This window comes from Tenrec ecaudatus, chromosome 6, assembly GCF_050624435.1.
Source record: "Tenrec ecaudatus isolate mTenEca1 chromosome 6, mTenEca1.hap1, whole genome shotgun sequence".
NCBI lineage: Eukaryota > Metazoa > Chordata > Mammalia > Afrosoricida > Tenrecidae > Tenrec > Tenrec ecaudatus.
The window spans coordinates 9,192,048-9,213,080 of NC_134535.1; the positions used below are offsets into that span (position 1 = coordinate 9,192,048).

Genomic DNA, 21,033 nt, shown 5'->3' on the forward strand with positions numbered 1-21,033 from the left:
CCTGAGTCTGGGACACAAGCAGGTTGTTTTGGCCCATGCCGAAACCAAACTCAACTGCCATCGAGTCAGTTCTGACTCATCACCGTATTGGACAGACTAGCGGTGCCATAGGGTTTCCAAGGCTGTGAATCTTCATGGGCATGGTCAGCATCCCCTTTCTCCCCAGAAGAGACTAATGTGTGTGAACCGCCAACTTTGGGGTTAGGAGCCCCCAATGTGTTAACTCATTGCGTCACCAAGTCTCCTATTGGACAAAGAAACCTACCACTGCCTTCCGGTGTATTCCAACATTCCAACTCTGTAGGGTTTCCAAGTGTATTTTTCTTAAAAATCATTTTATTGGGGGCTCATACAGCTGATCACAATCCATTTATCCATCAATTGAGTCAAGCGCATTTGTTGCCATCCATCATTTTCAAAGCATTTTCTTTCTACTTGAGCTTCGCATTTTCCTCCCTCACCCTCCCTCCCTCATGAACCCTTGATAATTTATAAAGTATTATTTTTTTCACGTCTTACACTGACTGATGTCTCCCTTCACCCACTTTTCTGTTGTCCATCCTCCTGGGAGGGGGCTATGGGTAGATCATTGTGATTTGTTTCCCCTATTTCTCCCCCCCTTCCAACTTCCCTTTACTCTCCTCGTATGGCTAATCTCAATATCGGTCCTTAGGGGTTATCCTGGATTCCCTGTGTTTTCAGTTGTAATCTGTACCCGTGTACATGTTCTGGTCTAGCCAGATTTGTAAGGTAGAATTGGGATCATGATAGTGATGGGGAGGAAGCATTAAAGAACTAAAGGAAAGTTGTATGTTTCATCCGTGCTATACTGCACCCTGACTGGCTTGTCTCCTCCCCGAGACCCTTCTGTAAGGGGATGTCCAGTTGCCTACAGATGGACTTTGGGTCTCCACTCTGCACTCCCCCTCATTCACAATAATAGGATTTTTTTGTTCTGGGTCTGTGATGCCTGCTACCTGATCCCTTCAACACCTCATGATCATACAGGATGGTGTGCTTCCATGTGGACTTTGTTGCTTCTCAGCTGGATGGCCACTTGTTTATCTTCACGCTGTTAAGACCCCAGATGCTATATCTTTTGATAGCTGAGCACCATCACCTTTCTTCACCATATTTGCTTATGTACCCAATTTGTCTTCAGTGATTGTGTTGGGAAGGTGAGCATCATGGAATGCCAGGTTAATAGAGCAAAGTGTTCTTGCATTGAGGGAGTACTTGAGTAGAGGTCTAATGTCTATCTGCTACCTTAATACTTAACATATAAATATATGTACATAGATCTATTTCCCTATTGTTATATATAAATATATTTACTTATGTACATACCTTTATTTAGATCTCTATAAATTCTCTTTGCCTCTTAGTTCTTTCCTCTAATTCCTTTGACTTTCCCCTTGTCCCACGATCATACTCAGTCTTCACTTGGGTTTCAGTTATTCCTCTTGGTTACATTACCCTTGATCACGCCCCACCAGGCCTCCTACACCCTCTCACCACCGATTATGGATCACTTGTTGTTTCCTTGTCCCTGGGTGTTTTGTTTTGTTTTTAATCATTTTAGTGGGGCTCATACAAGTCTTATCACAATCTATACATACGTCAATTGTGTAAAGCACACTTGTACATTCGTTGCCCTCATCATTCTCAAGACATTTGCTTTCTACTTGGGTTCTTGGAATCAGCTCCTCATTTTTCATTTTTTTCCCTCTCTCCCTGCTCCCCCCTCCTTCATGAGCCCTTGATAATTTATACATTATAATTATTTTATCATATCTTACACTGCCTGATGTCTCCCTTCACCCACATTTCTGTTGTCTATCCCCCAGGGAGGAGGTTATATGCAGATCTTTGTAATCAGTTCCCCCTTTCTACCCCAACCTTCCCTCCACCCTCCTGGTACCACCACTCTCAGCAATGGTCCCTGGGTTTGTTAACACCCACTTCCTTCTCCCCCACCTCTCCCATGTCCCCATCCCCCCCAATTGTAGGTCCTGTTGTTTTCTCCTCCAGATTGTTTATCCCACTTATCTAAATAGACCTGCAGAGATAATCTATGCACAAAAACAAGACAAAGCAACAAAAGTAAACAAAACAATGACCAAAAAAAGAAAAGCGTGTAAGTACTACTTCAAGGTCTGTTTGTTGACCTTTTGGAGTGTTTTCCTGTGGAGTCTGATGGGATGCCACTCCCTGGCTCCAAAGTCTACTTTTGGTATTCCTTGGGGACTTTGTTGCTCTGCGCCCCTTGCTGTTGTCCGCCCTTAGTGTTTCGCTGCGGGTCAGATCAGGCACGATTCGTGCACTGTATCTCCAGTGCTGCCCCTCTAGCGCTATGGGCCAGTAAGGGACCCAAGTGTAAATCTCTACAGGGACAGGCAGCCTCAGCTCGCTTCTACTGAATGGCTAGTGGGTTTGAACTGACAACCTAGTGGTTAGCAGCCCAATACTTTTAACCTGCGTCACTAGGGTCCCTTGTCTGTTAGAGGGGCGTGGATTGAGAAGGCAGTTCACCTAAAGCAGTGGTTCTCAACCTTCCTAATGCCGAGACCTTTTAATACAGTTCCTCGTGCTGTGGTGACCCCCCCCAACCATAAAATTATTTTTTGTTGCTACTTCATAACTGTCATTTTGATACTGTTAGAATCGGCAACCCCTGTGAACGGGTTGTTCATCTCCCAAAGGGGCTGAGACCCACAGGTGGAGAACCGCTGACCTAAAGGCTGGTTTGGTTCTACAAGCTTCTTAAGGCATTGTCGGGCTAGAACAGGGCTCTGGAGCAGAGCTGGCAGTGGACAGTGGCTTCAGCTAGAAGTGAATAACCTGGCTCCCTTTTGATGGTTTCCATTGCCTAGCTGTGGCACTGCCTTCCCACCTGTTGTTCTGAAATCCTCTAGATTGGAAAGGAAATCATGTGGGGAAGAAAATGCAGCAACTTAGGGAAAGCATCCTGAGGCTTTTTTGTTTTTTGAGATTACATCATGATCTTTCTTTCTTTTCTATCCTGAGGCATTTTTTTGTGGCTGGTGAGTTGAGGACTGAGGCTGGGGGCTGTGGGCCTCTGACCCTTTGGGAGTAGATAGGTTTATAAAGACAGGAGAGAGGAGGCTTCCCATGGCTACTTTGTAATGTGGAATTTCAGTACGCCCCCACCCCCCATTTCTCCTTTGTTTTCTTTAGTAGCAGGAGAACACACTTTGGTTGTGAACTTCAGGTAAAGGGCAGAATGCCAAATGCATGAGCCCCGCTCAGCAAGGTGATGGAAATAGTTGTTTTACAGGGTGTGCTGGCCTCCGCCTGTACAGTTGGGGTCAGTAGCCTTTTGATTTGAGGCCCCGAAATATATTTGGCTTCTCCAGTAGGGCAGACCTTTGGGAGATGTGGGTCCCCTCCTGGGTTCAGTGCAGGTAGGCCTCCTGCCAGAAGTGGGTTAGCCCTCGGTTCTGGCCTCAGGGTCTTTCCGACATCCTTTGGGAATTTGTAAAAAACGCCTGTCCTTACAAGACAGCTGGCTGCGACTGTTACCCTGGCAAAGGGCGAGGGACAAAGAACTGCCAACAGGGGTGAAAGCCTTCAGATGCTGCCCAGTTGATAGCAGGGGACAGGTGTCTGCTAACTTGATGGTGGAGCTTCTAACTGGTTCATTCCTACTCGCCTGTGATGTAACTGACTCCGACCCTGAATTCTATACATAAGAATCACCTGAGGGTCTAGAAGCCTCACTGGGCAGCAGGCGTCACTGTAGATTCTGCCTGGAGAAAACTGGTGGGGAAAGGCATATTCTCAACCGAAATGAACCAGGTCGCAGCCCCGTCTGATGGAAACTCACAGGGAAAAGACCTGGTGATTTTAGTTGACAGTAAGTGGCTGGTCGACGCCGGCCAGACACTCATCTCTTATCTGAGAATATGAAAGCTATTGGTACTACCATCACCACCACCACCACCCCCGAAGAATCCACAATAAATCTGACTTGAACAATAAAGAAGTTGGCAAGGCAGTAGGATGTCAAAGCAGCTCATGGACGTTCCTAAGGAGCCCTGGTGACAGAGCAGTTTGAGGGTCGGCTGCTCACCACTAGGTCAGCCATCCAAACCCACCAGCCACACCTCTCAGGAGAAAGATGGGGCTGCCTATCTTGTAAGATATACAGCTTCATGAACTCAATAGCAGTGGGTTTATCCTGGCAGCTGCAGAAAAGAGGCCGCTTCGTTTGCTCCCGGTTCTCAGGCCCTCCTTTTCCCTGTCTGATTGCATTGGCTAACCCTCCAGGTCAGTATTAAAGAGTAGAGGTTGCGGGTGCCCTGCTATATTCCTGGATCCTAATGATGCTCGCTACCCACCTGGAGGACTGGGGTCTCTAGGTGGGGCAGGCAGCTCAGCGCTCAACTCCTAGCCAAAAGGTGCTGCTTTGAACCTACCCTGCGGCCTGGTGATCCGGAGTCGGAATCAACTGCAGTTAGCACAGGGACAGTAACTGATCTATTTTCCTGAGTGCCGTGGCCGGGACTGGACAAAGACTGCCCTTGCATAAACAGGCCTGGCGTGTATGCCCACGGGCCTAAGCCTCAGTTGCCAGCTCCTTGCAGCGTGCACACAAAGCAGCATTCTAAACATCCAAAATAGCATGCGTTCACTGTTAGTCTGGGTTGACCAGAGAAACAAATTCATAGACACTCATGTATAAGAAAGAGCTTTATGTTAAGAAAATATTAATATTTGTATATTAAGAAAACATCCCAGCCGAGTCCAGATCAAGTCCATGAATCTGATATCAGCCCATATGCCTGGTGCCAGTCAGTAAATTCCTTTTCAGACCTACGATGCAGAATGCTGGAAGATCACAGGCCAGTGGGTGGGAAGTCTTGTGGATCCAGTGGTGGTTGAAGCATCTCTGCGCTGGCATGGGTATCCAAGTGGCTTCTCCAACTCCAGGGTTCTGACTCTTATCAGCGTAGCTCCATTTGGCTTGTCAACGGGAATGTCTTGCAGGGAGAGAGAGTAGATCTGGGCTCCAGTGTACTATTTATCGATTTAGCGCCTCCAAATGAGGTCATCAAGCCACACCTCATCGACAGGCTAAACTCTACCCCTTTACTCTTAATAGTCTCAAGTTGACACCAGATTATGAGATTATGGAACTACCACACTCACCATTGTGAACATCAAATTTCAAAGATGAGCACTTTGTTTGGAAACTAATTGTGGTACCAAGTATACTGTACTGCTTGATGTGACTAAACTCTGGAATGATATATATACCCAAGTAACAAGTTAAAAAAAAACGAGCACTTGATGTTGCCAGTGTATCCAGACACCAGTCACAACGACTTGAAGGAATAGGGCCTTTGAGCAGGAGACTGGCTGCTGTCACACAACAGAGGGTTTCTAATCTGGGAGTGTTTGTCACTTCCCCCACGGCCAGCGCAGTATCGGCCCACAGAGGACAGCAGCCTCACGAAGTGCTTTTAAATAGAACCGTCCCTGCGCCCTGACTCGCGGAAGCGCAGGTTCCTCAGTCACTGTTTCCCTAGCTCCTTGAGCGGCAGAGCTCTCGGGGGTTACTGGGCCTTGATGTGACTTGTTCCCCTGAAAAGAGAATGCCTTTCCCCCTGAAAAGTGTGGGTTTGTTAGAGAGCCTCAAGTCCCTGGTCTCTAGTCTTGCCCCTGGAAGCTGGCTGATGCAGGGGGAAGCCCAGCATCACATACTGGCTTCCCGTCCCACGTGACGCGGCGATTGTCTCGCATTCAAAAACAAGGCCAGTTCCTCTGAACCTCACTGTTCAGCACAGACAGAACTCTAGAGATTATAAGGGTCTTCTTTCTCAGGCCTGAGAGTTGTGGGTGTGACGGCGGGCAGATGGGCGGGCAGGTGTGTGTGCGTGCGTGCACTAAATATTGACCTCTCTGCACATCTCCAGAGAAGGACATGGGACGCTTCTGACTTAGGGAGAGGCATTTGTTCTGCTTAATATTCTGCTCAGTTCCATTCCAGTTAGAAGCAGGAGAGAGACCCTGCAAAATGGAGTTTCTTTTTGTGTTAGACCTGGTTGACTAGAGAAACAAATCTGGAGACACTGTGTGTGTGTGTGTGTGTGTGTGTGTGTGCGCACACGCGCGCGCACGCTTTATATCAAAGAACAATTGTGTATTAAGAAAACATCCCAGCCCAGGCCAGATCAAGTCCATAATTCTGATATTAGCCCATATGTTGATACTAGTCCATGAATTCCTCTTCAGACTCATGCAGCACATTGCAATGATGCCGAGTGCAGGAAGGTCACAGGCCGGGGATGGGAGGTCAGGGTGGTGGTGGTGGTGGAAAGTGTGGTGGATCCAGTGGCGGTGGGAGCATCTCAGCACTGGCATGGGTCTTCACGTGGCTTGTCAACAGGAATGTGAAGCAGAGAGAGAGAGGCCTACTTCTTTCGATGGCAAGATTAAGAGAAACAGGTCGTTCTCAGAACCTCATGAGAAGGCCATACCCACGAGGAAGCACAAGGAATCTGCTTCACCCCTTCGCTCTGTTGATCAGGTTGACACAAGATTATGTAACCACCACATTTTTCAAGGTGTATTGCATAGTCCTCCGAGGCTCCTAAGCAGCAGAGGTATACTGACTGGCCGGATCTAGGACAGAAGTGATGATGATTAGCAAGCCACTTCAGAGAAAGTGCATTCCTTCCCTGGCAGCTCACTCCCTGCTTTGACCTAGAAGGACCTGGAGGGCTCTGGTCCTCCCTGCATAGACACACATGTCACAGGGACACATGTGGGCCTGACAGGAGCCCTGCAGTGGACCTTGGTCCTCTAGGCCGGATACCTCACACTTCCATGATCCCCACATGCCTCTTCCCACCTCGAAGATTCCTTCCCCACTTTCTGAAGTAGCCACTGCTCTGGGCTCACCCTGGCCCTGCTCACAGGCCACCACTTCCTAGACCGGCTTTTCCAATGATGACCATGTCTGAGAGAGCGAGATGGCTCTCTCATCCTGCTACCTTCTGGTGCTTTCTCCAGAGCCCGTGCCCCTGGCTGAACTGGCCTTGCTGACTCCTTCCTGTCTTCCGTGTAACAAGTCGCGGCCCTCCAGAAGGAAAGCTTCATCCCAGGACCCTTGCCATGGTCACCTCTGCTGGGCCCCCAGGGCCTGGAGCAGTGCTGAACCGTTGTAAACACACAGTAGGTACTTGTTGGGAAGAGACCAGTAGTTGAATCTTACATGGTCACGTGCAAGTTTGTTTGTTTTCCCCACCCCCCACTTGCAAGTTTTTGAGAGGCTAGTTGCCCAAGTCGAGTGGAGAGTGTTGTCTTGAGGGACTGCGCCACGCGTCACCTAGGTGTCCCAGGGGCCCTTGCTCCCAGCCCTCACTCCCAATAGCGCAGTCCCTTGGAGTATTTGACGGGGCTAAGAAGTTTTCCGGAGTGTGCCCCTGCTGTTCTGTGATGCATATGAACATGGGTGCAGCACCTACAACTATGCATGTAGACATATCCACTGCCAGATAGGTGGCTGTGCTTCCTGTGCCATCCCACACCTGTTCAGTTGACATAACTACCTAGGTATCAACTCATTGCCCGGGTGTATGTGTAGTTTGCATATAATTTTTTCCGCTCACCAAAATTAACACACAATGGGTCACGCATTGAGCTGCTAACCACAAGGTCAGCAGTTTGAAACCACCAGCTGCTCTGCGGGAGAAATATGAATAGAAATGCCCCTGCAAAGAGTTACAGTCCCGGAGACCCAGGGACCCTCCCCCCGGTCCTGCAGGGTCCCTGCGAGTCGAAGCTGACTGGAGGCAGTGCGTGTGTCTGTTCACTGGTTCCCTTCGCATCCTCCCTGGGGCCCAGAATCGCTCTGAGGGAAGCCACTGTGCTTTTTCCTTCACTTTTTCTAATAGTGGTCTCATGCAATATTCATCTCTTGGATTGATTTAGTTTAATCAGCATACTGCCCTCCAGGTTCATCCATGTTCTTCGTTATTCTTTACCTTTGCATAGTATTCCATAGGTTACATTTTATTTGTTTATTTACTTTAACAATCATTTTATTGGGGGCTCATACAGCGCTTATTACAATCCATCCATACATTGCGTCAAGCACATTTGTACATTTCTTGCCATCATCATTTTCAAAACATTTTCTTTCTACTTGAGCCCTTGGTTTCAGCTCATTTTTTCCCTCCCCCTCTCCCTCATGAACCCTTGATAATTTTTAAATACTTTTATTGGGGGCTCTTGCATCTCATCACAATCCATACATTGATCCAGTGTGTCAAGCACATTTGCACAGATGCTGCCATCATTTTCACAGCCTTCCTGGACCCTTGATAATTTATAGATTATTGCTATTTTTTCATTTCTTACACTGACAGATGTCTCCCTTCACCCACTTTTCTGTTGTCCATCCCTCTGTGAGGGGATTATATATAGATAATTGTGATTGGTTTCCCCTTTCTCTCCCCACCTTCCCCTCCTGGTATGACTACTCCCATTGTTGATCCTGAGGGGTTTATCTGTTCTGGAGTCCCTCCCTGTGACTCCAGTTCATTTCTGTACCCATGTATAAGCTGGATTTGTAAGGCAGAATTAGGGTCATGGTAGTGGGGGTTGGGGGAAGCATTAAAGAACTAAAGGAAAGTTGTATGTTTCATCAGTGCTATACTGCACCCTGACCGGCTCTTCTCTTCCTTGTGACCCTTCTGTGAGGGGATGTCCAATTGTCTACAGATGGGCTTTGGATCTCCACTCCTCCCTCCCCCTCATTCACAATGATATGAATTTTTGTTCTGGGTCTTTGTTGGCTGATAACTGATCCCTTTGGTACCTCATGATCACGCAAGCTGGTGTGCTTCTTCCATGTGGGCTTTGTTGCTTCTCAGCTAGATGGCCACTTGTCTATCTTCAAGCCTTTAAGACCCCAGACACACTGTCTTTTGATCGCCGGGCACCATCAGCTTTTCTTCACCACATTTTCTATGCACCCATTGTGTCTTCAGCGATCATGTAGGGAAGCTAAGCACCATGGAATGCCAGGTTATTAGGACAAAGTGTTCTTGCATTGAGGGAGTACATAAGTAGAGGCCCAATATCCGTCTGCTACCTTAATACTTAACATATAAATATATGTACATAAATCTATTTCCCTATCGTTATATATAACTATATTTACTTATGTATATGCCTGTATTTAGACCTCTATAAGTGCCCTTTGCTTCCTAGTTCTTTCCTCTATTTCCATAGGTTAAATTTAAAAATATATATCCATTCCTCTATTGATAGGCGTTACAGAACATTTTGAGCAAAGTCCCGACGAAGAAAGGGAAATGCAGTACAATGTTACAAATCCTCATGGAATACAAACTTTCTGGAACATAAGGGTCTAGGTAAACCCCTAAAGCTATTCATCAAAGAGTCTATAGAAGAGTCCTGATCAAAAGGAGGGAAATAGAGTATAGGATTATAAATTCTCGTGCAATTCAGACTTTCTGGAGCCACTGTGGCTGGATCCAGGGCTGAAACGAGTGCTCTAAGGTAATTTTTCTTTAGCACTTAAGCCAAAAAATATCCTCTGAAATCCTAAAAGCAAACAGTAGTGTATGTACTTAACTGGTAAAGATCATCTGCCTTGAGCTCTGTGCCCTCTTAAGAACTCTATGGGATCAAGGTGACAACGGAAACCCCGAAGATCGAAGATGTGGTGGGAAGCAGTGAGCGCATGTGGATGGAGGAGGAGCTGCTCAGCACAGGGCCGGGAAAATGGAGGCTCCGCTCGTCGGAAGCCATCAGTGTCACCGAGTGGTTTGTGAGGCACAAGTGAGCTGGAGCAAGTGTGAGTGCCTCTGTTCTCATTTAGTTTAAAGAGCGGGGAAAGAGCAAACCCTCGGATGCAGTTTTGCTCTGCCACAGGCCCCCAGCAACAGAACAGCATTCAAGGTTTTTCTATCTGACCTAACACATCCTAAATATCCTGCTGCTAGTCATGAAGTCTCCAGGGGCCAGTCTCTCCAAATTGGACAGCCTGTTCTCTGTAGCCCGTACTTAGTCTGCAAGCCTTGCTAAGACCTGTTCACTCGCTGGCATTTGAAATACCAGCGGCACAGCTTCCAGCATCACAGCCACACCCCTGCCACCACAGCACGTCCGTCTGACGACGAGTCTGATTCTGAAGGAGGAAGACCAGGCTGCACTGAGGGCATCAGGCAAAAACAAGGCTCCAGGAACTAACGGAAGGCCATTGAAGTCATTTCAACAAGCTAGATGAAGCGCTGAAAGCACTCACTCATCTATACCAAGACATTTGGAAGACAGCTACTTGGCAAACTGACTGGAGATTTATATTTGCCCCTTCCAAAGAAAGGTGACCCAACAGAATGCACAAATTATCCAACAGTATGATTAATATCAGATGCAAATGAAAGTCTGCTAAAGATGATGCAAAATTGGTTGCAGCAGGACCTTAACAGGGAGCTGCCAGAAAACTGGATTCAGAACAAGTCTATCATTGCCAACGTCAGACGAATCTTGACTGATAGCAGAGAATGTCAGAAAGCTGCTCACTTGGACTTGATTGACTGCAAAGGCACTCGACTGTGTGGATTATAGCAAACTAATCCACAGCATTCAGAAGAATGGGCATTCCAGAGCACTTCCTGTGCTCATGCAGAACCTGTATGTAGACCAGGAGGCAGTCATTCCAGTAGAACAAGGGGATGCGGTGTGGAGTCAGCAGAGGTAAGCAGCAGGGCTGCGGCTTTCCCCATCTCCACCCACTCCGACTGCTGAGCGAACAGCCCCGCTGCTGGCCTCTATGAAGAAGTGTGTGGTATCGGGGTTGGAGGAAGACCTGGCTCCTCAACGGCCTCGCTTGCCGACAGTCAGGAGGCCTTGAAGCTCTTGCTGAGGAAGCTCCAGGACACAGCCTTCAGTATGATGACAACTCAGTGGAAAGAAAACCAGAGTCCTCACAGTGGGAGCAACAGAGCAAAGACGGCGGCAGCAGGACCTCATCTTCCTGACGGGCAGGGAATGCTCACAGAACCCACAGTCAGCAAAGCCAACGAAGCCTTGCTTTGGGCGAGTGCCCTGCGCAAAGGTGCCTTAGCGTGTACAGAGCAGAGCTGTCTCCTTGAGAACGGGAGTGCACCTGCCCGCCCTGCTGTTCCCGCGGCGGCCCAGGCACTGGAAGTTGGGCAGTGCGCAAGGAAGGCCGCAGCCGAGTTGATTCATTTCCATGATGGCGCTGGCAGAAAATAGTGAAAATACCGCAGAGTGCCAAATGAACAGACAAATATGTCCTTGACCACATACAGCCAGAATGTTCCCTAGAAGCGAGGATGGCAAAAACCTCACGAACTTGGAACACGTTACCAGAAAAGACCAGTTCCTGGGAAAAGACAGCGTGCTCAGTAAAGTAGGGGTCAGCATAAAACGAGGCAGCTTGTCCAGGGGATGGTGCAGGGCCAGGTAGTGTGTCGTTGCATCGAGTATAGGCTTGCTCAGAGTTAGCACTAAGCTGACAGGTACCTAACAACATCCAAATGTTACCCTTTCAACATGTTAGATGCCAGTGAGTAGATTCCAACCCATCGCTGCCCTGGGCACGCCATAATGAAATACCGTGTCCAGCCCACTCCGCCCTCACCGTTCAGTAGGTAGTCAACACAAAATCTAGATTAGTGAGAGGCGGGGGAAGGCTCACTGTATGTTGTCGTAATCGAAACAGCGAGGTATTGGTAGGAGAAACAGAAAAGAGTCCAGAAGTAGACCCATATAAATGCGGCCAATTTTCCAAATGGAGGTGAGATTCACACAACACGCAGGTAACCATTTTGAAGTGTAAAATTCACCAGCAGGCAGTGTACGGGGAGGTTGTGCAGCCCTCAGCTCCTTGGTCGCACAACCTCTTTAGCACCCCAGGAGGACATGTCACACTCCGGAAGCTATCACTCCAACCTGCTCTCTGCCTCTAGTTTCCGGTGTGCCGCATGTGTCACATAAATGGAGCCTCCAGCGGGTGGTCTTCTATGCCTGGCTGCTGGGACTTTGGCGTCATGCTTGGGGGGTCATCCAAGTCACCACCTGACCATCCTTCCTTCCCTCTTATCACTGAATGAGATGCCATCGCTTATATACTGCACTTTGTTTGTTTTTTTTTTTTCATGTTTTGGGGGATCCCTGGTCCTCCAGGTCAGCAGTTCAAAACCACCAGCCAATCCGTGGGAGAAAGATGAGGTTTTCTACTCCCGGGAAGAGTTACAAGGCCCTTTGCAGGCCGTTTTCTGCCACGTCAGTGTCTGGGTTTAGAGACACACCCGTCAGAAGATCGCACTTCCATTTGCTTTCTCCTGGAAGCATACTGTCTATTGGTAGAGGAGTTTGGTGTGTATCAGAACCATGTTTCTAGGACGTTTGGGTTTTGTGAGTGTCCATCAGTGTCAAGGCATGGGGAGCGGCCAAGTCAAAGCACACTGGGCAAAGCTTGGGGAGCCCGGGCAGAGCATTAGGATTCCACACCTCTTAGAGTCTCGGAAATTCACAGGGGCAGTTCTACCCTGTCCTATAGGGTCGCTATGAGTCAGCTTCCACTGGATGGTTTAGGTTAAAAGTCCAAAAACGGATATCCGAGGACTTGGGTATGATGGCAGTGAGGGTGTGGTTTATCTGTCTTTGCAGTTTTGGTGGACATTGGGTGGGCTCTCTCATTTGGATATGATGACTAAGGCTGTTGTCAACACTTGTGGACAACTGTACATGTATTCTGCAGACCGTGACTTGATGAATCCCAACGGCATTCTGCTGAGTGAATGAAGAGTCTCCACTGTGTGGTTGCTCTTGTTGTTCAGTGCCATCAGGGTGGTCCTGACCCACAGCGACCCCGTGCACAGCAGAACAAAATACCGCCTGGCCCTGCGCCGTCCTCACCATCGTTCCCATGCAGCCACTGTGTCCGTCTGTCTCGTTGAAGCCCTTCCTCTCTCTTGCCAAGCTTGATGCCCGTCTCCAGGGACAGGTCTCTCCTGACAACATGTCCACAGCAAGTAACATGAAGTCGCACTTTCCTTACTTCTAAGGAGCATTCTGACCCTACTGCTGCCAAGACAGATGGCTGTGTTTTGGCCAGGCACTTTCGATATTCTTCCCCAGCACTGGAATTCAAACCAGCAGTCTCTGTGTTCATTGTTTAGCTTTCACATTCACATGTGAAAATCACCCTTGGAAATACCTTGGCTTGGGTCAGGCACACTTTAGTCCTGAAAGTGACCTCCCTGCATGTCAGCATTTGAAAGTTGTGCGCATTTGATCTCTTGGCTGCTCTTTCCATGCACATTGATTGTGGATCCACGCAAGAGGGAATCCCTGACAACGTCAGTCTTTTATCCGTGTATCGCTATGATACCTGTGAGGATTGTGGTCTTTACATTGAGTCCCTACTTCTTGAATCCATACTGAAGGCTTGAGCCATTCTTGATCTTCATCAGCAAGGGCTTCACGTCCTTCTCACTTTCAGCAAGCAAGGTTGTGTCATCTGCATATTGCAGGTTGTTTATACACCTTCCTCCTGTCCTGATGCCTCATTCTTCTTCGTAAAATCCAGTTTCTGGTTATTTACCCAACGTACAAATTGAATGAATATGGTGAGAGGATCCAACCCTGATGCACACCCCTTCCTGATTTTAAACGATGCAGTATTCCCTTGTTCCATGTACGGGTTCCAAATGAGCACCATGAAGTGTTCAGGAATTCCTATTCTGCTCAAGGCTATCCGTAGCTTGTTATGATCCATACAGCCTTGGCGTAGTTAATAAAACACAAGTACTTTTTTCCTGGTGTATCTCAGCTTTGAGCTAAGGTCCGTCTGACATCAACAATGACACCCCTAATTCACATCCTCTTCTGACTCCAGCCGGAACCTCGGGCAGCTCCCTGTCAGTACACTGCTGCAAGTGTAGTTGGATGATCTTCGGCACCCTTTTACTTGCATGTGATATCAATGGTACCGTTCTGTAATTTGAGCATTGTTTTGGGTCACCTTTCTTTGAAGTAGGTGAAACTATCGATCTCTTTCAGACAGTCGGTCAAGTAGCTGTCTTCCAAATTTCCTGGCACAGACGAATGAGTGCTTCCAGTGCCTCATGAGCTTGTTGATGCGTTTCAGGTGGTGGTCCATCCATTCCTGGAGCCTTGTTTTTGGCTAATACTTTCGGTGCAGCTGGAACTTCTTCGACTGTGTAGATTCCTTACATAGGGGGTGACTCAAGGACTGCCCTAGTGGATTATTGCCTGCAGGCTGGGCTGCTAACCTCAGGTGAGCAGTTAGAACCCACCGGTTGCTCAGTGAGAGAAAGAGGAGGCTTTCTGCTCCTGTAAAGACGCACAGTCTGTGACACCCACGGGGGCGGTTCCACCCCGCTCTGTAGGGTCACCAGGAGTCAGAATTGACTCGATGCTGGCAGGTTTGCAGTTTGAATGGTGACTTCCAAGTGAAGCAGGGGGGCTGCGTTGGGGTGTCAGGACTGTCTCCTGGCTGTGGCGGTGCTGAGTCTTATCCTTGTGTTAAAATCGCAGGGTGCTACCCCGAGAGTCCGTTCCCCTCCATGTCAACTTAAATGTAAAAACCGACTCCCAGGCTGCAGAGCACATGACTAACATGCTGAAATAGCATGATTTGAGAGCCCCCAGAAACGCAGTGAAAATGCGCAGAATCAAACTCTCTAAAGCAGAAGCCACTCCCAGTCAGTGTGTAAATAAGCACAAGATGAAATGTGCCAGAAAAGCTGACCACAGGCGCTTTACACCTCTGACCGCAGGAGCCGCCTAGGCGGTTCCTCCCGTATCAAGGCTCTTCTGCTACCTTGGGAGACAGATGTGGCGCTCAGGATCCCAGTGAAGCTCTCCGTCCACACGCTCATTGTTTTCCAGGGATTCCATGCTGATGCTCCCAGCTGTTAACATCTGCTTCAGTTAACGGCCATTGCCACCGCCCCACTGTGGTCCTGAACCCATGCCTGGAGAGTAGGCACAGTCTGGGCCGGGGAGGCTCCCCAAGAAGTTCTAGGCCAGCGGTTCTCAATCTGTGGGTCATGACCCCTTTGGGGGTCATACGACCCTTTCACAGGGGTCACCTAAAACCATCAGAAAACACCTATTTCTGATGGTCTTAGGAACCAAGACACTGCTCCTCTATCTCCAAGTGGGCCCACCCACCTGCAGATACACCCAGATACGAGTACCCGGTGTGAAGACTTTTACCCATGCCACACCATGCTTAAAAAAATTTTTTCATTTATTTGTCATTAGAAATAAATATTTCATAATATTTAATTACACACTGTTTGTGGTGAATCACTATGCTTTAATTATGTTCAGTTTGTAACAATGAAAATACATCCTACATATCAGATATTTACATTACGATTCACAACAGCAGCAAAATGACAGTGATGAAGTAGCATTGAAAATCATGTGATGGTTGGGGGTCCCCACCACATGAGGAACTGTCTGAAAGGGTCATGGAGCTAGGAAGGTGGAGAACCACTGCTGTAGGGGGCCTTTCAGATTGAGCATGTCTGGGCTGGGGCCTGGAGAAGCCCTGGTGGCTTAGTGTCATGCACTGGGCTGTGTGCTATGTGGTCAGCAGTTCTAAACCACGAGCAGCTCCACAGGGGACAGACAGACAGAGCTCCACTCCTGAAACCCACAGGGGTCCCTGGGAGTCAGCACTGACTCAGTGGCAGTGCGTTTGCTTTGTTTTGGGGGCTGGGGCTGGGCAAGGGGGTGTGTGGTTGTGTGTGTGTGTGTGTGTGTGTGTGTGTGTGTGTGTGTGTGTTTTTAAGCCCTGCCTCCTCCGGAAGCCGGCTCTAACATCCCTCTCTGTAGAATGGAAGCCAGAGCTTGGCAGAAGCAATGGCACCAGGTGGCTTGGGGACATGGAGGGATGGTGCCTGCATTTAATGGGGGCGCAGAACAATGGCTCCAGGTGCAGTATGGGCACAAAAGGTGCCAGGTATAGTGAGGGCCGAGAAGTCCTGAAGGAGGACTGCAGGAGGTGGAGTTTAAAAGGATGCAGAGAGTTAGGCGGGGGTGATTTCCAGAGTGAAAAAGCAGGGTGGACAGGCTACTGCGTGCCTTGGGTCCTGGTGGACAGCTGAGCATGAATGTGGAGCACAGTTGCTGGAGACATCCTTTGTCAGAATCTTGAGGCACGGTCTTGGAACACTGAGTGGGAATCAGCTAGGATGAGGTCCTAAAATACAGATTTCCCGGGCCCCGCCTGGTCGTGTGTGTGTGTGTGTGTGTGTGTGTGTGTGTGTGTGTGTGTGTGTGTGTAGGGGGGCCGGGGGGGGGGTAATGGGACACAGGGGGCTGCAGATCCGTTATAAACAGGGCACCTTTGTCTTCTGGAGAGCCAGGAAGCATTTCATAGTGGTGTGTGTGTGTGTGTGTGTATCCGTCTTCTGCTCCGCTGGTTGCCCCTGTCTGTGTGGGTGAGGGGTGTTGGCTCCTGGTTCCCAGCACAGTGCCCCACGGGGAATTGTCACTGGTTCTTACCTCTAGCCTTCCTCGGGTTTTCCTGGGGACAAACTTGGCGACAAGAGCATGCCAGCCACTCTGCCAGTGTCTGCTCATGGAGTGTCACTGTTTTCCAGAAGGATGTGGGCCCCCTGGGGTGCTGGGTTTCTGTTGAGGAGGAGAAGGCAGGTGAGGTGGTGATGGTGCTGGGGGAGGAGGTGGCCCTCAAGGCGTCCTGTCTCTACCCAGGAGCAGCAGCCGAGCTGGACGGACGACCTGCCACTCTGCCACCTCTCTGGAGTGGGCTCAGCCTCCAACCGCAGCTACTCCGCTGATGGCAAGGGCACTGAGAGTCACCCCCCAGAGGACAGCTGGCTCAAGTTCAGGTGTGCAGGGGGCTGGAGTGGGTTCCCACCCTTGGGTCCAGCATCGTCCGTCCTGGCAAGGCCTTGTGTCAGCCCGTTCCCTCTGCAGGGGTGAAAATAACTGCTTCCTCTATGGCGTTTTCAACGGCTACGATGGCAACCGGGTGACCAACTTTGTGACCCAGCGGCTGTCGGCGGAGCTCCTGCTGGGCCAGCTCAGCGCCGAGCACACCGAGGCTGATGTGCGACGTGTGCTGCTGCAGGTATTGTGCTGGGCCAGCTACCCTGCCAGTGCCAGTACCTCCTCCACCTGCCGAGGGCTCTGGGGCCCTTCTCCCCGCCCTCGGCTGGCTCTGGGAGGGCCCTGGAGAAATGGACTTGAGAGCTGTGCCCCGGGCTCAGGGCGTCTCTTGGGCTGTAAGCTCTGCGGAAGCCAGCAGCCACAGCGTGCCCCTGGCGAGTCCAAACCAGTTTGGTGCTGAGCGCTTAAACACAGCACCCCAGGGGTACCTTAAGGGGGCGAAGCCATACTGGGCACACAGTCACCGAGTGTCAGATTGTGTGGGTGGAGAAAGCAGCCCTGGCCCTGGGTCCCACTCTATCTGACCTGCACCCTGCGTTCTAGCCTGGGGGCATGGGCCCCACTCTCAGAAGCACCCGAGGCTCTTTGCTTTCAGTTGAGGAGGGTGGGTCCCTGGTCCCCAGGAAGCTTGTGGCCCACCTTTCTGCTTCAGCCCTGAGCGCTCACCAAGCCTCACGGGTCACATACAGGGGGCTCCGGGGGCTGATGGAGCCGCTCTCGGAAGGGGCACTGTTGGCACCAACCCCAGCTTGCTTCTTCGAGACCTCTGTATCTCCTGCTTCTCCGGCCAGTCTCCCAGTCCCACAGGCCAAATGTCTCCTGCCCTGGAGGGAGCGGTGGTGCCCGTGTCATGTCAGGGGAGAGTGCCACTTTGTACCGGCCTCTGCCCTGATGCGGTGCCCGGCCTCTGCCCGGCAGGCCTTCGACGTGGTGGAAAGGAGCTTCCTGGAGTCCATCGACGACGCGCTGGCCGAGAAGGCTAGTCTGCAGTCCCAGCTGCCCGAGGTGACGCCCGCTGCGCTCGAGCTGGTCAGGGCTGGCCTCGGGACTCGTGGTCTCTAACAGCTGGTCCTGGAGGGTTCCTGAGGGGACTCCCTGGCGGGTGTGATGGGCACACAGTCTCTTTAGGGGCCTTTCTGGCAGCTTCATGCTGATGCCGAGCAGCAGTTGGGAGGGGGGACCTGCTAGTCAGTCAGTCCGGGATTGTTGTGTCCCTCACCTGCCACCTCCACGGCTCCCCTCGCCCTCGGGACTCCTGGGACACGGGCCAGGCCGGTGGTGCCCTGACCCCGCTGCCACTGGGCTCCAGGGCGTCCCACAGCATCAGTTGCCGGCTCAGTACCAGAAGGTCCTTGAGAGACTCCGGGTGCTGGAGAGGGAGACTTCAGGAGGGGCCATGGCCGTGGTGGCCGTCCTGCTCAACAGCAAGCTCTACGTCGCCAACGTTGGTGAGCACCAGGGCGCACCCCAACAGGTTCAGGACCCCGCGTGTCCCAAACCCTTCGGTAGTCCGCCCTCCTCTACAGAAATGTCCCAGTCCAAGCACAGGGAGCCAGGTCACCCCCTTTCCTCTCCTGACCGGCCGAGCGCTGGCCTCACCGGGTCAGCTAGTGGCTGCTCTTCCTCTTCGCCTTGATATTTCCTCTGGAAAACTTTCTAAAATATAGGAAAAGACAGTAAGTAGCGTGTACGAGCCCCACACACCATGAGGCCGTTGTGAGGTAGAATCCGCTTGATGGCAGAGGGCCTGTCACCCAGCTCCTGGCCAGCCCTGTCCCATCTAGAGCCCACCCACTCCAAGTCCCCCAGTTTATTTGTAACTCATCCTAGACGCACCATCTTGCTACTTATAAACAGTTTCGTATGTATTTCTAGAGAACAGGCTCTCCCATTCATGGTCACAGGCCTGAGAGCCCACTAATCCACTCATGCCAGCAGCTGGCCCCTACCGGGCCTAGTGGTCCAGTGTTTCCCAGCTTCCAGGGGTGGGGTACCCACCCTGGTCTTCCCCAGAGTGTCCTGTCTCCGTGGCCCCTGCTCAGAGGGTCGCATTCACGGTTCACCGCAGGTACAAACCGAGCACTGTTATGCAAATCCACGGTGGATGGGCTCCAGGTGACGCAGCTGAACGTGGACCACACGACTGAGAACGAGGACGAGCTCTTCCGCCTGTCGCAGCTGGGTACGTCCCAGGCAGGGGGACTGGGCGTGGGGCTCACCGCATAGGAGAGACTGAACAGAAGCCCAGGAAGTCACGGGTTTCCTCCAGCTACCTCCTCATGCCCCCTTCTTCTTGTGCCAGCACCCTGTGGCTGTCGTAGCAAATGTGGACCAGGCCACTGCCTTCCAGCAGCGCTGGCCCTCGCCCTGGTCTAAAGGTGCTCCGGGGGCCTGCCCCACCGAGGCCATCGCTCCCAGCTTCTTAGCTTCGGCAGCCCTGCACGTACCTTCCCAGTCTCTGCCTCTGTCCCCACACAGCGTTGTCCCTGTGTGTCCCTGTGCCGAGCTTCCTTCCTAACAGGCCTCGGCCATGCTCGTTGGATTTAGGACCACCTTAGCAAGATGGCTAAGGAAAACCCCGCTTCCACAATTGGCCCGAGCCAGTCTCCCTCCCCAGCCCCAGGGCTGATAGCACAAAACAGAGCTCACATACCACGTGCCTCCCCACTCCATCCCTTCTCTGTTTGGGCACTACGGCTTCTCTCATTCATCACAGTGGCCATGATCACAACGGTGGGGTTCATTAGGGACGTCAGCAGGTTGCAATTCAGATGAAAAATGTTCAGGACACAGTTGTTTAATCAGAGCAGTATCTCCTCCCTCTACCATGGCTGCTCTCTGGCCCCTAGCCACTGTGACTGGCTGGTATCTGCCCCGCTCAGGCAGTGTCTGGAAGCCCTTTTAGGGCTGCCAATAAATGTCCAAAGGGCATGCCACTCCAATACAAGCCTCAGCTCCAGCTCTATGGGTCAGCAAAATTAGCTCGCTCAGTTCAGTACTCAGAGGCCCCCACTCCGCAAGCCAGCCCCTGTCCAGAATCACTTGACTGTAGTTGCTCTGTGGTCTGGGAAGTTCAGCCGTCTGTCTGCTGCTCTGCTTTCTGGTTGTGCTGCTGCTGCTGCTGCTGCTGCTGCTGCTGTTGCTGCTGCTGCTGCTGCTGTTGCTATGGGGCCACAGCTGTCTTCCTGGACCAAGGAATTTCGATGTACAGGGATCTCAGGGTGCTCCACTCCTGGCTCTTGTGTTGATAGGTTCTCCAAGCATACCACACTCCCCAGGGCCTGTTTTCTAACCAGCCCAGCTAACAGCCCCTTACCGCTGAGCCACGTGATCCATTCAGTATTGGTCCCACCTCCATCCCCAGCTCCTCAGGAAAACCAAGGTGGTCTGTTGGAGGGAGCCGCAAAGGCGGAGCCGTGCTGTACAACCCACTGCACTGACGTCACAGTTGCTTCCAAGGATTAGGATGTGGACTTAGCTTTTGGGAGGACACCATTCAACCCATTGTACTCTTTTCCCCAGCGGACTCCCTGGGCAGAGGTCAGGCAGGGCTGGCGCGGTCATGGAGGAAGGGTGTTCTCAGTGAGGAAGGACTGAAGACACGGGTGGTGGTGGTGCTGAGGAACGCAGAGGGGCTGTTCTCCATGGCCCACTCATGTGGATATCCTGCTGCTCTGGGTCCTCGTGGCCTGTGCTCATGGATCTACCTCCATCTCCCTTGTGTGTTCCCCGTCCACGGGTGGCTGAGTCGCTCTCCCTCTGCTAGGTCTGGACACAGGAAAGATCAAGCAGGTGGGCGACATCTGTGGGCAGGAGAGCACCAGGCGCATCGGGGACTACAAAGTCAAGTACGGCTACACTGACATCGAATTGCTCAGGTTGGTGGTGCTGTTAGGGTCCCGATGGACGAGAAGGGCAAGGAGAGGTCGGGGAGTGGGGAGTGGGGAGCAGGCACTGGACCCAGCACATCAAGAGCTGGGGTCTTGTAGTGTGAGGTTAAATTAGGGAACCGGTCAAAGCCAAGAGCAGTGGCTGGTGCCAAGGGACCTGGCA

At 51.1% G+C, this 21,033-nt stretch overlaps 1 protein-coding gene across 1 annotated transcript in view; it reads left to right on the top strand.

Moving 5' to 3' along the window:
- Positions 1-21,033, top strand: part of TAB1 (TGF-beta activated kinase 1 (MAP3K7) binding protein 1) — a 43,501-nt gene that overhangs the window by 12,527 nt on the left and 9,941 nt on the right. The window contains exons 2-7 of the mRNA XM_075553594.1: positions 16,783-16,919; positions 17,008-17,161; positions 17,899-17,985; positions 18,290-18,428; positions 19,049-19,162; positions 20,747-20,858. Coding sequence (XP_075409709.1) covers positions 16,783-16,919; positions 17,008-17,161; positions 17,899-17,985; positions 18,290-18,428; positions 19,049-19,162; positions 20,747-20,858 — 743 coding nt within the window. The remainder of the gene's footprint in view (positions 1-16,782; positions 16,920-17,007; positions 17,162-17,898; positions 17,986-18,289; positions 18,429-19,048; positions 19,163-20,746; positions 20,859-21,033) is intronic.